This window comes from Myotis daubentonii, chromosome 1, assembly GCF_963259705.1.
Source record: "Myotis daubentonii chromosome 1, mMyoDau2.1, whole genome shotgun sequence".
Taxonomy (NCBI): domain Eukaryota; kingdom Metazoa; phylum Chordata; class Mammalia; order Chiroptera; family Vespertilionidae; genus Myotis; species Myotis daubentonii.
In genome coordinates, this window is record NC_081840.1 from 112,744,978 (window position 1) to 112,761,124 (window position 16,147).

At 44.1% G+C, this 16,147-nt stretch overlaps 1 protein-coding gene across 2 annotated transcripts in view; it reads right to left on the reverse strand.

The window, feature by feature from the left end:
* THSD4 (thrombospondin type 1 domain containing 4) overlaps positions 1–16,147 on the reverse strand; it is a 590,633-nt gene that overhangs the window by 15,113 nt on the left and 559,373 nt on the right. For both annotated transcript variants that reach the window (XM_059658415.1, XM_059658426.1), the window contains 2 exons: positions 7,443–7,616; positions 4,289–4,468 (listed from right to left, as the gene is read on the reverse strand). In XM_059658415.1, coding sequence (XP_059514398.1) covers positions 4,289–4,468; positions 7,443–7,616 — 354 coding nt within the window. The remainder of the gene's footprint in view (positions 1–4,288; positions 4,469–7,442; positions 7,617–16,147) is intronic.

Consider the following 16,147-nt stretch of genomic DNA (forward strand, 5'->3'; position numbering starts at 1 on the left):
TATCAATCGATGTAGAAAAAGCATTCAACAAAATCCAACACCCTTTTTTGATAAAAACTCTCAGCAAAATGGGAATAGAGGGAATATACCTCAACATCATAAAGACTATAGATAACAAACCTATAGTCAACATCATGCTCAATGGGAAAAAACTAAAACCATTTACTCTAAGGACAGGAACAAGACAGAGATGCCCTCTTTCACCACTCTTGTTCGACATAGTTCTGGAAATCCTGGCCATAGCTATCAGACAAGGAGAAGAAATAAAAGACATCCCAATTGGAAAGGAGGAAGTAAAACTCTCATTATTCACAGATGACATGATACTGTACATAGAAAACCCTAAAGACTTCATAAAAAAAAACTACTAGGTTTGATAAATGAATTAAAACATGTATCAGGATACAAAATTAACACCCCAAAATCCATAGCATTTTTATAAACCAGAGAAACCTTTTTATTTCACCTTCAGTTTTGCTAGATACAATAAGTAGTCTTGGATTTAGGCCCTTGCTTTTCATTATTTCAAGTACTTCATGCACTCTCTTCTGACCTAAAATGTTTCTATTGAGAAGTCAGTTGACATTCTAATTGGAACTCCTTTGTAGGTAATTTTCTGTCTCTCTCTTGCTGCCTTTAATATTCTTTCTTTGTCTTTAACATTTGCCATTTTAATTATGATGTGTCAATGTGTGAGTCTCTTTGGGTTCATCTTGATCAGGATTCTGTGCCTCCTGAACTTGTGTGACCTTTTCCTTCATCAGGTTGGGGAAATTTTCTGTCATTATTTCTTCAAAAAGGTTCTCTGTTCCTTGCTTACCCTCTTCCCCTTCTGGTATTCCCATAATGTGAATATTGTTACATGTCATGTTGTACCAGAGCTTCTTTAAGCTATCTTCCTGCTTTTTAATTCTTTTTTTTTCTATTTGCTGCTCTAATTGGGTATTTATTTCTACCTTATCTTCCAAATCACTGATTTGATCCTCTGCTTTATCCAATCTACTCTTAATCCCTTCCAGTGTGTTCCTGATGTCAGATGTATCACTCTTCATTGTCTGGTTCTTGTTCATGGCCTCTATTTCCCTTTTCATGTTGTTATAATTTGCACTAAGTTCCTTAAGTATCTTTATAACCATTGCTTTAAAGTTTATGTCTGATAGGTTGCTTGCCTTTATCTAATTTAATTTTTTTTCTGGAGATTCCTTCTTTTCTCTCATTTGGGGGTTGTTTCTTTGTCTCTCCATTTTAGCTATCTCGTTGTATTTGCTTCTATGTATTAGATAGAACTGCTTTAGCTTCAAGTCTTTGTGAGATGGCCTTATATGGAAAATGTCTTGAGGGGTCCAGTGGTGTAGTCTCTTTGTTTTCCTGAGCTGGATGCTCTAGGAATGCCCCTTGTGTGTGTTGTTTGGGCTCTCCTGTTTTAATTGGGACTTGAATGTTGATGTCCTGTTTGTGGGAGGGATTTCCCCTCTGAGTTTCTACCAATGAGGTTCAACTCCAATGTTGTAGTGTCAGCTGTTAAACAGGTGCTTTGGGTCCACCATTTGTGGGGCTTGCTGGATTTTGCTCTGATGTTGTTGAATGGTCCCTTTGGTATGTCTATCCTGGGCTTCCTGGGAGCTTCTCTAGTGTAGGTGAATGTGAGTAACTGTCCCTTTCTGGCCCTGGGCAACTTGATTGAGGTCCAATAGGTTGAATCCCCTAGTAGTCCAGTGTTTGGGGACTCTTTAGCCCAGATGCTGGGTCTGCCTTGAGTCTCATACCTCTATTGACCTTGTTCTGAGCTGTACTCCCTTCCCCAACAGAGCTGGTCCTGCAACTGTCAGCTGAAGGCACTTGGGGTCCCACTGGCTTTTGCCTCACTGAGCAGTCCAGGATGGGACTGATCCTTGGCCCCCCTGGGAAAGGGGCCACATCCGCTGCCACACACTTCCAGTTTCCTGTCCCAGCTCAGGGTCTGAAGGCCCTGGCGGGGTCGGGAGAGGAGGAGATGGTTATTGGGCTAGGCACGGAAGGAACAGATGCCAGACGACAACACTGCTGCTGCAGTTCCCCACCTCCATCCTCCTCCTTCCCTCGCTGCCGTGCGGCCACCGCAGCAGGTGGGCACCGACTGGGGCCTGCTGGCCAGGGGGAGGGATGGGGCACAGGAGGTTGGCTGCCAGCCCCAAGGAGGGAGCCAGCCCTTGGCCCCCACTGGGAAAGGGGGCACATCTGCTGCCACTCACCCCCGGTTCCCCATCCCAGCCTGGGGCCCAGCCCCGATTGGGCGATTGGGGCCTGCCAGCCGGGGGGACCATGGGAAGTTGGCTGGCTGGGGGAGGTTGCTGTGGGAGTGCACTGACCACCAGGGGCAACCCCTGTGTTAAGCGTCTGACCCCTGGCGGTCAGTGCACATCATAGCGACTGGTCGTTCCAGTCATTCGGTCCTAATGGTCACTTAGACTTTTATATATATAGATTATATAAAATGTTGACTCAGTTATAAACTCAAATTTACAAAACAAGGCATCTTCAAAGACATCTGGGTTCCATCACAGTCTTTGTTATTATCATTTATGTCAAAGTTTCATCACACACAACAAATCCCCTGGTGAGATTCAGCCCACGCCACCCTCTGGCAATCACTGACCTGGTATCTGTCCCTATAGTTTTGCCTTTTACAGAATATTATATAAATGGGATAGTACAATTTGTAGCTTTGGGAGTCATTTAGCAAAATGCATTTGAAGTTCATCAACGGTGTTTGGGTACCAACAGTTCATTCATTTTTGTTGCTGAGTAATATATGTGGTTCAGAGGTACCACATTGACCTGTTGAGGGACATTTGGGTTGTTTCCAGACAGTTGTTTTCACAGTTTGTCTTTTTTGGTAGGTCTGGTGAATCTGGCCCTTTCAGACTCTTCCAACCAAACAGTAAAAGAAAACACTGACCTGTTCCTGTGTTCTCAAGGGCCTTGGCCAGCATCAAAATAATTAAATTCCATTTCCCAGAAGTTGACAAAATACCTCCGAAACTCAACACCACTTTTGTTCCCATTTGCCTCTGATCTATGGTTCACCACATGCCAAATGGCTGTTCTCACTGGAGCTAACACACACTGTTTGGATACAGAATTCTCAGCTTTTATTCATATATTTTATAAGCAAAATCCTTTTTATCACCTATGAATGATTTTGAGAAAGGCTCTGGCCTCTACTTTGGGCTCACCCACAGCCATGCTTGAAGATCTTCAGTGAAACAAAGCAGAATGAACCCCACCCCCATGAGTCCAAGGTCTGTTATTTGGTCACCAGGAATGATGCCCTGAGGACATTTTCTGTTTTAGGATGTTTCTTGAAAATAAACTCTTTTACTTGGAGAAAGAAAAGGGTTTTATCACTATTTCCTCCTTTTCCACTTCATTCTTAGTAACCTATTTGTGTATTAACTCTCTCTCTCTGTCTCAGACTCTCTCTGCCTCTCATCATTCACACAGTACCCTCCTCCTTACAAAAAGGATCTGAGATGGCTTAAGAAATGCTTTGAGGGTTACAAAATGTAAAATGATCTGGGGAAACTGAGGTTAAATGAAATATAAAAGTAGGAAAGATCCTTTGTAAGGTCTGATAAATTCTCTCTTAGAGATGGACCACAATTTTAGCTTTGAGTTTTTCAGGAGTCAATTCAAAGAGAAAAACAGTATCAGTCCCACAATACATAGCCCATATCGTCTATTGGGTTTTAAACAAGTGTACACACACACACACACACACACACACACACACACACACACACACACACTGAGGCCTGACTGGTGTGGGTCTTACTCTATTACTGAGACCTACTGAAATTCCTTCATGATGCAGTTTCTCAGTGGCATCCTTGAATCCCTTCAGCCATGAATCCTCTGCAGCAGCACTCCTCAAAATGCAGTCCAAGGACACCTGCATCCAACTCTCCTAAGGAGATTATTCAAAATGCAAACTCCTCTTGGTGGACCCAGAATTCATTTTTTCTAACAAGGTCCCAGCTGATTCTTATGCACACTGACACTTGAGAGTCAGTGCTTAATGGCTCCGAGTTTAGATCAAGATTGTCCCAGCCTCAGGCTCCACTCCCCAGGTAGACTGTATCTGGGGTGCCCTGGCAGTAACCAACCGGATAGATCACTATAGGGAATCTACTTGAGGGCTGAGCCCTGTGCCTGGCACCTAGTAGGAGGCCCAGGTGTGCATATGGAAGGAAAGCAGGAGAATGATGCACTAAAAGCAGCAATCTCTACTAAGAGCACCCTGACTTACCATGCTCCATTCTGTGTTAAACCATTTGGCTCCACAAGGCTTCAGGTGGCAGGACTGTTGGCTGGGTGGTTTCTCTAGGAAGGAACATTCATAGGGGTCCAGCACTTCAAAGGTGTCTGCATTCTTCCTAACACAAATCACCTCCCTCTGTTGGGTCCCACTGCCACACTCTATGGAGCACTAAAGAAGGAAGCAGAGAAAGATGGTATCACATCACGGGAAGGAGATGAGAATGCCAGTCCATCAGGGTATGTCTGCACATCATCAATTCAGTGAGGAAGAGCCCAAGGGCACTGGAAAACATTTCTAGAAGAGCAGTGGCCCATGAATTCCAATTTTCCTAACAGTTCTGTGTCTGGGACGGAGAATGGGTGTCCTGAGTCATCATGGCTTCAGGCTACTGGTCACTGAGATCACGGTGCCCTCTGTGCTGAGACTGAAATGGTTCCCCTTAGACTCCCCTACAGAAACACACCAGGCAATCACTTTGCTTGTTTCTGTCCAGGAGACTCTTACAGACCCCTGACTGTAAGACAATAAACTAACACATTCATTTTCTGCTGGTCCCTTAATGGGCAGACACTGGGGATGAATTAGTCTCTCAGAGCCTGCACACTTGTGCGTGAAGGACTAAGTTAAAATTCACTGAGACATACAAAGCTGAATAGAAGATTCTGGACTTGGGACAATATGGCCAACCCTCCCTTCCCAACAGCGTGGCCAGCAGGAAGCCTTTCACCATGGGGCCCATTCCTCTCACTTCCCTGGGGTCTGAGCACAGAGGCCAGAATATTACATACATTGATGCATTTTGTTAGCTTATGGAAATATGATGCATATAACTACGCACAAATCTATTACTTTGTAAAGCGTTTTTTATTCACATTTGGTTTACTCAATATATCTTGATTAAAAAGTTTAAAACTTGTGTTTTATAGGCCTTCAGAGACTTTAAAGAATCCACTACCTTTATGAAAAGATTTAACAATGTCTATAGCTAAAGTTCTTAACATTAGCCTTGCTTCTGTAGGCAGGCACATGGTCAAACAAAAATGGGGGTGAGCGGACCCCAGAAAAGGAAAAATCCAAGCCAATAGACTATGAATTGGTCACATGGGGCACAAGAAGCACCCAGATTGGCAATGTCTGCTTTGGGCCTTCTTTTCTGCCATCTTCATAGGCATCCAGGGAACCTCCTTGGCTTGTATTTCCTATTTTCTTCCATGTTAGTTAGTTATGGAGTTAGTTAATCTTCTTGTGCTGGAGGTTAAGTCCAATCCCAGCATCACAGGCAGACTGTATTCTATCTATTTGGTGTGTACAGTGTGTATTAATGATGTACCCAACATGGGATTTCCCTGGATGTGATCTTTCTCATCTGTGTGTAACAATACTCATCATAACATGTTAGTTCATTATTGATCTGACACATTTTTAGTATATTTATGTTTTGAAGTGGTTGAGATCATAGGATTCAAAGATTTTCATATTGTTTTTCACTTGCCACTGTATCAATGCACTTTCCACATATTCCTAATTATCATTGTTGCACATAATATTTTAAGGAGTTATGATATACCATAATATACTGCCCTGCTGTCATGAACATCTCTGTCAAAAAGCCTTTTCTCTTCTATTAATTATTTCCTTAAAATGAATCCCCTGGAGTGGGATAAGGCAAATGAACATTTATATGGTTCTTGACTTTTATTACTTTCCAAAGGGGTTATATCAATTACCAAGGAAAGGCAGCCCATTTTTCTCAGGGTCTATGTTTAAAGCTACGTAAAATAAATAAAATTCTATATAGAGCCAGAGATCCTAATAATGTGTAAATCATGATCATCAGCCAAAAAGTCCTTGGAGAACCAGCCAGCCCTGGGAGCCAAATGCTAAATGGTCCAAGAACTCAAAATACTGATGGTAATCATAGCAAAAAAAATAGGAGGGAATTATATTTTCCACATTTTCTAAGAGAGTTCATGCTCAATTTTGGCACAGTCAGGAAAACATTAATTGATCAATTAAGTGACTTTATTAAAATATTCAGTTCTTTATAATGAACAACCTTAATTTTTTCTTTTTATGCTTCTTTATTTCTCCAGCTTTATTGAGGTATAATTGACAAACAAAATTATAATATATTTAAACTGATGATTTGGTATATGTATACATTTTAAAAGGATTCTCACATTGATTTAACACATACTTACCTTTCTTTTCTGTGTGAACACTTAAGTTCTACTGTCTTAGCAAATTTCAGTTATACAGTACAGTGTTATGAACTATAGTCACCATGATATACATTAGAACTTTAGACCTCATTCATCTAATAAAAGTTTTACCAACCTCTTCCCACTTCCTCCACTCCAACCCCTGGAAATCACCATTCTACCCTCTATCAGTTTGTTTTTTTAAAAATTCCACATATAATTGATACCATGCAGTATTTGTCTTTGTCTGACTTATTTCACTTGGCATAATACCCTTCAGGTTCATCCATATTGTTGTAAAGGGCAGGATTTCCCTTTTTTAGAAAGCTGAATAATATTCCTATGCATATTTTCTTATCCATCCATCTGTTGGTGGACACATACATAGGTTGTTTCCATACCTTGGCTATTGTGAATAATGCTGCTTTGAGCATAAGAGTGCATGCAGATATATCTTTGAGATAATGATCTCATATCCAGATATAGGATTTCTGGGTCATATTTATTTCTGATTCTGACACTCATATTCAGACAAAACTGGATTTATTAACAATGATAGCAGCAGTAGCTGTGGTTTATTGTACATTTATTGTATTTCAGGCATTGTGCTACATACTTAAAATACATTACTTCATTTCTTCTAAAAATAATCTCTAAGGTGCGGTTGCTACTAGCATTTTATAGACAAAGAAACCATGCTACACCATGAGCTTCCCTGAGGGCAGGAATATTTATTGTGCTCAAGTGCTTAGAAGAGAACATAATAAATGCTCAATAAATAGTGTTGACTGAATGAGGCTCCAAGAGCATAAGCAGCTTCTTCAGGGTCATGGGTAACACAGCTGGGATTCAAACCTAGACATACCAGGTCCAGTTCCTAACCCCTCTGCTATGCTGCCTCTTCCAGGGACAGGCAGACACACCCAGTTCTGGCCACTCACCTGACTCCAGCTCCCAGCAAACCACTCCACCTTGCCCATGCAGGGCCCGTTGTCACACGGAGTGGCCTCTGCTGGCCGGTTGTTCCCACAGCCCTCCAGAGGCAGGCTGCTGATGTGGTTGGTCATGCACACCACCGAGCGTGTCCGCACTCCAGCCCCGCACTCCGCTGAACACTGTGAGACAGAAAATGGACACAGTAGAGGGGAGGCCTCTCCCCCCAGGTTCTTAAGCCACATTTAAATGATTCCAAGGAGGTTTCCCCACCAACTGTTTGCCCTGGAAATGTCTGACCACTTCTCACGCACAGCCTGCTCCGTCATGGGACGTAAGTATGGCATACCCCCCGGCCTTAGATTTTCTGGGACAGTCTTCATTCCATTGTTGCGACTGACATGCTTACACTTGTCAATCTATCTGTTCTGGCTTTGGATTTCAAAAATATATTCAGCAGAAGAAGAACGAGAGCATGAAAACATGGGCACACGTCTACATACTGGTAGTGAGTCTGGGCTGGTCTGAGGAAGGAGGAGAGCTGGCGTCTGTCACCTCAACAATGCTGCCTAATAGTAAGGCACATGGTTGTAGTCCCTGAAGGGCACAGCTGTGACGGTGTACCAGGAGGCAGCCTGGTATAAAGAGAGCCTGGACTGGGAACCAGTCATATTGGTGTTAATATCACTACCGGTTGTGTGGCCTGGGGCAAGTGACCTGAGCCTCTCACTTCTGGCATGCTTACCTGGACCGTGGGCATGGGAACACAGTCCTGGCAGCATTTCAGGGAATGAATGACATGTAGAGAGCAGGTGCTCAATGAACCCATGCAGTAGGTACTCAGTAATGGTATGCAGGGCTTTAAAGGGCCGAGACCTACATCTCTAAGAGAAACCAAAGCTCACAGGAGTAAGCCTTCACTTAAAGCCACATAACTGTCATTACTATAATCTCACTCTGTCCTCACCCAGGTCACAGTAAACACTCCCCTGAGTCACACCCTGAAGCTCTGAGAGCATTTCCCATCTGCCTTGAAATACTTTGGAATGTTGCCTTTTTTTGCTTCTCATCCTATATTTTCAGGGCATCTTCGTGTGGGTGTCCCATCGATACCTCATGTCCAACAGGTGAAATGATGGGATACTACCTTCATCACCATTCCCATTCCTCCTCTGGGTTTTTCAATGTGTGTTCAAATGCATATCTGGATTCAAAACCGACTGCTCTTTGTCCTCCTGGTTTCCCATATCTCGCCAGCTAGCAGGTCTCATTGATTCTAGTTTAAGCACATTTATCTGTCTTGTCCCTGCTGCGGGTGGTGCCCAGCACCCTGACATTCTCCCTCGGACGGTGGCCACAGCTTCTCGCTCAGCATCACCAGCTCTTCTTGTCACTGGGCTGCCAGGTGCTGGTATATCCATGTTGAAATCCCTCTGTTGCTGGTCCATTCCTAATGACATTCACTATGGACTGCCCTAAATGGCATTAAAGGTTTCCATTCTTCTAGGCTACACTGGGAACACACTGTTTTTCATTATATATATACTAGGGGCCCGGTGCACGAAATTCGTGCACTGGGTGTGTGTGTGTGGGGGGGGGGGAGTGTCCCTCAGCCCAGCCTGCCCCCTCTCACATACTGGGAGCCCTCAGGCGTTGACCCCCATCACTCTCCAATCGCAGGATCGGCCCCTTGCCCAGGCCTGACGCCTCCGCCAGAGGTGTCAGGCTTGGACAGGGGACCCCCATGTCCCCCCGATCACTGGCTCTGGCCCCCGCCCAGGCCTGAGGCCTCTGGCCCAGGAATCATGCCTGGGCAGGGGACCCCCATCTCCCTCTGATCGCTTGCTCCATCCCCCGCCCAAGCCTGACGCCTCTGACCCAGGCTTCAGGCCTGGGCAAGGGGACCATCATATCCCCTCAATCCCCAGCTCAGCCCCCCGCCCAGGCCTGATGCCTTGGCCAGAGGAGTTGAACCTCATCACCCTCCGATCACCAATCACCGGATCGGCCCCTTGACCAGGCCTGAGGCCTCCGGCAGAGGTGTCAGGCCTGGGTAGGGGACCCCCAGCTCCCCGCGGTTGCAGGCTCCGCCCCTGCCCAGGCCTAACGCCTCTGGCTGAGGCGTCCAGCTCAGGCAGCGGGGACCCGCAGCTGCAGCGGCCCCGCGATCGTGGGCTCCGCTTTAGGCCCAGGCAAGGGAACCCTAGCTCCCGGGACTGCCAGCTTCGACCATGCCCAGCTCCCATCCCTGGCTCCACCCCTACTTCCTGCTATCACTGGCCAGGGCAGCAAAGGCGCCTGATTCTCCGATCATGGCTGGGGGGCAGGGCAAAGGCGGCCCCAGGGCCGCCTTTGCCCTGCCCCCCAGCTCTTAGCTCCCCCCTGGGTTTCCGATCACTGTCAGTGGCAGGGAGCTTCTTCCTGCTTTCCCTTTCGCCTCCCTGCATTGTGCCAACATATGCAAATTAACCGCCATCTTGTTGGCAGTTAACTGCCAATCTTAGTTGGCAGTTAATTTGCATATAGCCCTGATTAGCCAATGAAAAGGGTATCGTCGTATGCCAATTACCATTTTTCTCTTTTATTAGTGTAGATATATATATTTTTTAATTGATTTCAGAGAGGAAGGGAGAGGGAGAGAAAGGCCAAAGAAGCATCAATGATGAAAGAGAATCATTGATCGGCTGTCTCCTGCATGCTATACACTGGGGATAGAGCCCACAACCCGGGCATGTGTCCTGACTGGGAATCGAACTGTGATCTCCTGGTTCATAGGTCGATGCTCAACCACTGAACCACATCAGCTGGGCCACATTGATTTTCTTGATAGCGGTTTCCACATTATCACCATATGAACTTCTAAAACAATCATAGGGGCCGAATAGTTAGATGTAATATATGAAAACCACTGACTATCCTGGACAGAGCCAAGGTTCACTGTTCCCTGGACACATGAAATGTTCCCAGCACCTTGACCCTGCTGTTCCTTCTGTCTGGAGCACTCTTGCCCTTCCCTGGGACACTCAAAATCTGTTCAGGTTCAGCTCAAGTGCCATTTCCTCTGTGAAATCTTTCCTGATTTCCCAGTTCAATATATCCTCCCATCCTCAGAATTCCCATGACATCTTGTGGGAACCATGCCAGAGTCCGCCGGATACTCAAGGCCAATTGGAGTGTGATAGGCCTTGTTCAGAGTACGCCAGATGGCCAAGGCCACTCTGAGCATGGGAATCTTAATCGGGGTATCCAAGGACTATGCCAGTGCACAGCAAGGTCACTATTTGGCAAGAAGCCTCCTTTGTCTAAGTAGTATAATACATGTTACTGGCCATCCAGTGTGGTAGGGAGAAGCTGCTGAGGCTACTTAGGAGAGCTCAGAGCTCAGGTGCTGCTGCTATGCTAGAGAGGCTCCTGGGACAGAGAGAGCGCAGGTGCTGCTGCTATGTAAGGCTGTGGGTACAGAGGCCACTACTGCTTTGTGGGAAAGATGTATTGTTAGCAGCTGGTGCATGGCTGCTGTATGGGACTATTGTGAACAACGTTTTGTTTGATGGCTCCTTATTAGCAATGGCCACTGGCTCCTCCACTAGAGACTCATTTTTATACACCCACAACTTCTCATGGCCTTTCCTTCTACCACCTCGCGTCCAAGAAGGTCCAGCCCCTAGCAGAGGGGCTCAGCCCCCACAGTTAGTGTAGTAGGGCTGGTTTCACAAGAATAAGTGGACTCAGTGCAGCTGTGCTCTGACACATCTGTATTCTTCTGTCATCCTTTGTATTATGGTTATTTGTGTCCATTTTTTTTTCATTATAGAAGTAGGCTCAGTGCCTACATCACCTTTATTTCATTCTTAGTGAGCACCTTACTTATGGGCGAATCCCTGAATATCGGCTGAATAAATAAATATGATGGGGGTCCTCCCCCGCTCATTTTTCTCCTCTCATCAGCACCTTCCAATTCTGAAAGTGCCTTTACATGATGACCAAAGCCCTTCTAGGGATTTCTGCTGGCTCTTTTCTTAAAAATAGAGTCAGTGTTTGGTTTCTACTAATATTATCATCTTAAAAGTAAATAAAAGCAATATAACTTTAAATAAAATTTGAGAAAAGGAAGAAAAATATTAACAGCCTAATTTCTTTATCAAAAATCCTACTTTTGTTTTTGTAACTTGCTGTCTAATCTTGTAAAATCATAACCCAGGATGAGTATCAAACATTTACATGATCACTGACTGCTAAGCTGTGTCTGACTCCTCAGGGAGGGGACTCTGGAGCTAAGAACTCAGAGCTGGTTAGAATATGCCCCAGAATATGCTACTTTGGCCTGTTGATTATTCTGAGCTCATGGCAATGAAGAAACAGCAGATGCAGGAGGTGCTCTCTGCCCTCCCCTTCCCGGCCTGGAAGCAGGGCACACATTCCCCTGAGAAAGGTGCCCTCCCAGTTCCAGGAAGAAGAGAACATTCTTATGGATGATGGGGAATCAAGATGAGTTTGTATAAACAAACTTTACTATAACCCTTATCTCCCATTAGTTTCCCCCATATATTTCTTAGCCATTTTCCTACAATTTACTATTCCCAGAAGCCCAAACCCCTTTCCTTTGTCTAGTCACTTCACAACTTATCACCCTTTGTTAAGATGTTACACAATCCCTCAAGTCTAACTGCTTCTCTGGGGTTTTCATTTCTTTCCTATGAAGTTCCCTTCTCCCTATCCCCCACGCCATATAAAAACAATAACATCAGATACGATTTGTATGCTTTTCTCCGGTGAATCTGGTCACTGTCGGCTTAATCTGCAGCCCTCCGCTAAAGAACCTAAGAGAGTAAAGGAAAAGTTGTTTCCCCTTACAGGTTCACAAATGCTTTTCACGATTTTCGTTTTAACTGCGTTGTTATTAGAAATCTGCTTTCCAAACTAAGTAATCTTGGAAAAACCACATGCATCTTGGGAAAGTTTCCCCATATCCCTGTGCACTTAATTTAAAAGAATAATGTTGAGGACCAAGTCAATGCCCTGTGAGAGAACATCACAAGGATGAGCCCTGCGAAGGCTGCAGTGAAAAGCACAACCAATTTATATGTAAAAGGATCTACCGACACAGAACCTGGCCAGGGAAGCCAGGCGGGAGAAATGAGGGGAAGGCGGGGTCCCCTCCAGGCAGCAGAGACTAACCTTCAAAGTGAGGCCCCGAAACACCCCCATGCACTGTCCCTGAAGGATGTGCCTAAAAGAAGGACCAAGTCCACTTCAGAAAAGAACCTGACTCTGAAATGAACTTCTGGACAGTTAAAGCACAGAGACACATGAAATTCCTAGGCAACCCTCTGGTAAGGATTGTCTCTCACCCCAGCAACAGCTAAATGCTAAACTTGGCCGAGTGGCCCCTGAGGGACTGTACGGTTCTAATGACTATTCCTGAATTTCAGTTTTATGCATCATCTTTCACAATTTAAATAACTCAATATCTTTACTTATTTCTTCTCTTGGAAAACATACTTAGAAATTAGGTGCTAGAAACTTGAGGCTGGTGGACTTTCTAAAAGACTTTTTTCTCTGTTGTGATTAAAAATTGCACAAATTTTTAAACCTGCCATTGATTTGCAGAACTAAAAAGTAAATGAAGCCTGAATCTAATAAGCCCCACCCTCAATTAAAAGTTCTTCAGCTACTTTTAATATCCATATATGCGTAACCCATGGACACAGGCAATAGTGTGGTGAAGGCCTGGGTGGGGGCTGGTGCGGGCTGGAGGGGGTTAATAGGGAGAAAGGGGAACATTTGTAATACTTTCAACAATAAAAATAAATTTTTAAAAAGTAGCTGCAAGGATGTTTTTAAGGTGAGTCATCAAGTCAGAAAAACTATACATATTACCCTAGACCAGTGGTCGGCAAACTCATTAGTCAACAGAGCCAAATATCAACAGTACAATGATTGAAATTTATTTCGAGAGCCAAATTTTTTAAACTTAAACTATATAGGTAGGTACACTGTTATTAACTTAATTAGGGTACTCCGAAGGCTTAGGAAGAGCCACACTCAAGGGGCCAAAGAGCCACATGTGGCTCGCGAGCCGCAGTTTGCCGACCATGGCCCTAGACGTTTAAGAGTAGGTTCAGATTGAGTTTACAACCTCGATTTATTTAGGCAGAGACCAATTAATTTTAAATCGGACAACAGGCTACTTTTGGTATTCTGGTGCCAATTTCAATGTGTGTGCGGGGTCCCCACACCATCAAGCCATTTTCTGACACCAGCTGGGTGTCCTGCCATTCAACTCCATTCTGACACGACCTGGAGACGGCATTAGACTCCACAGGTGACTGCCCCACCCCCAACTTCAGCAGCCAATCCCAAGTCCAGTTTCTTACCTGTACTTCTGACCAACTGGCTAAAAATCCAGGGGTCCTAAGGCTCTTCTTCTCAGTTCGATTGCTTTGCTACAGCAGCTGACAGAACTCAGAGAAACATTTTGCCAGTTTATTATACAAAGATGTAACCCAGGACCAGCCAGATGGAAGAGAAGCACAGGAAAAGGCATGTGGGAAGGGGTGCCGGGCCTCCACGCCCGCTCCAAGTTCATCACTCCCCCCGCATCTCCATGTGTTCACTAACCCCAGGCTCTCAGAACCCCATCAGTTTGGGTTTTGATGGAGGCTGCATGTTGACAGGAAGAAGAACACAGCCCACAGGAAACCCTCCTGGCATGCCAGTCTCATCTAGGTCATAGTTTCAAAGGTGATTCCCTTCATGCTCACTCAGCAATGTGACAGAGGAGGAAACGGAGAGGCAGGGAGTCAGCAGCTTGCTCAGGGTCTCATAAGAAATAATTCCTGAGGAAAGGGTGCCAACAGCAATTCACCTTCCTTAAACACAATAGCACCCCTTCCCGCTCATCTACTCAAAATAATCAGGAACAATGATCTATTTTGGGGGTCGATAAAGCAAACTTACTTATATCATACATAGGACACTTACATGGCTTAACATGTCTTTTCCAAAGAAGTTCTCTAAATGGAAGAATAAAGTGCTCATTCTTTGCTCTATTTGGAATTCTAAGACAAGGGTTAGATCCAACAAGTACTTAGTTAAAATACAAAGCAGAGAGTCTTTATTGGAGGGAAAATAGCTAGTGTGTAAAGTTACTTGTAGAGTTTTACTGTTCTAAGGAAATGTGGGAGACACACAGAGAAATGAAACATTGCAATTTTCCTCCACATAGTTGCTTTTTTCTTTGTACACAGGTCATTCTGAGCCCAATGCTTTTTTCAGAGCATGGCAAATGTAGAGAGATGGAATTAAAAACGGTAAAGAATAAGTGAAATAAAAGAATTATAAAAGCGATCTCAGTTGCTGCTTGGGAGAGTCTAAATTGAAATAATCCTCTGGAGAGAAATTTGCCAAAATATGTCAAGAGTTCTAAAGGAGTTCACAGCATTTGGTCAAATAATTCTACTTCCTAAACATTATTTTAGGAAAACAAAGAAAAGTGCATATAAAGATTTATACATAAGAATATTACTGAGCTCAGTGGTTGAGCATTGATCTATGAACCAGAAGGTCACGGTTCCATTCCCGGTTAAGGCACATGCCCGGGTTGCATGCTTGATTTCCAGTGTGGGGAGTGCAGGAGGCAACCAATCAATGATTCTCTCTAATCATTAATGTTTCTTTCTCTCTCAATCTCCCTTCCTCTCTGAAATCAATAAAAAAAAAGAATATTTACAGAAATATTATTAACAATAGTAAAAAATTTAGCAAAAAATATCCTCAATCATTTAGAAATAGGGCATTATTAGTTCAATTATAATAACCATATAATATCTTATTCTAATTAAAAAACATGCTTTAACGTTTTTAATCCCATTAAGATGTTTACAATACAAAAGTGAAAAAAATCAGGTTAACAAATTATACATATATTATTATTATGTCCTTAAAATATATGTATGAATACAAAATACTATGTATGCAAAGTATGTATGACTTGAAGAAAGCTTGTCAGGATAGCTTAAAAATCTTAACTTGTTAGGTTGAAGAGATTATAGGTATACTTTGAGATTCTTTTCACATTCTTTATAATAGTTTATATTACTGGATGAGCAGAAAAATGAACTATTTTCAAAAACATTTTTCCAATATAAAAAGAAGTCCCAGTAGCATTGTTTTCATTAATTTGCTTATACACTAAATCGGGCAGGTTTATTGTGAGTACAAACAAATTCTGGCTAGAAATCTGGAAAGACAAAATCAGTTGGAGGAAGTTGGGATGTTTAGCCTGGAGAAAGAGTGGGAGGGGCTCCCCAGCACCTGTGGTCTGCACTGTAAGGACAGTGCACGCATGCACTTCTGACAGGGCATGCTGGGAGCTGGCAAAAACACTTGGGTTCAATGTGGAAGGAAACCTGACTCTGGGTTGTACAAGAAGCAGATGTCATTGGTTCAACACACAGGGAATTTCTGACAAAGGGATCAGACTTATGTCAGGGACGCTGTCAAGGACTCCTTATGCTGCAAGGGAGGTGCTCAAAGTGACCCCTGACACCCCTGAGCACTGCTTCCCCAAGGCCAGGAGCCATGTGCTTGCTGGGAGGGGAAGTAGGCGGTGAGGGGGGCGGGTACGCAAACAGAACCCTGCGAGCTCTGCTTGACTCAGCCTTAGGGGCAGAGGTCTGAGTCAATGGACACCTTTGGTTAGCACCTTCCT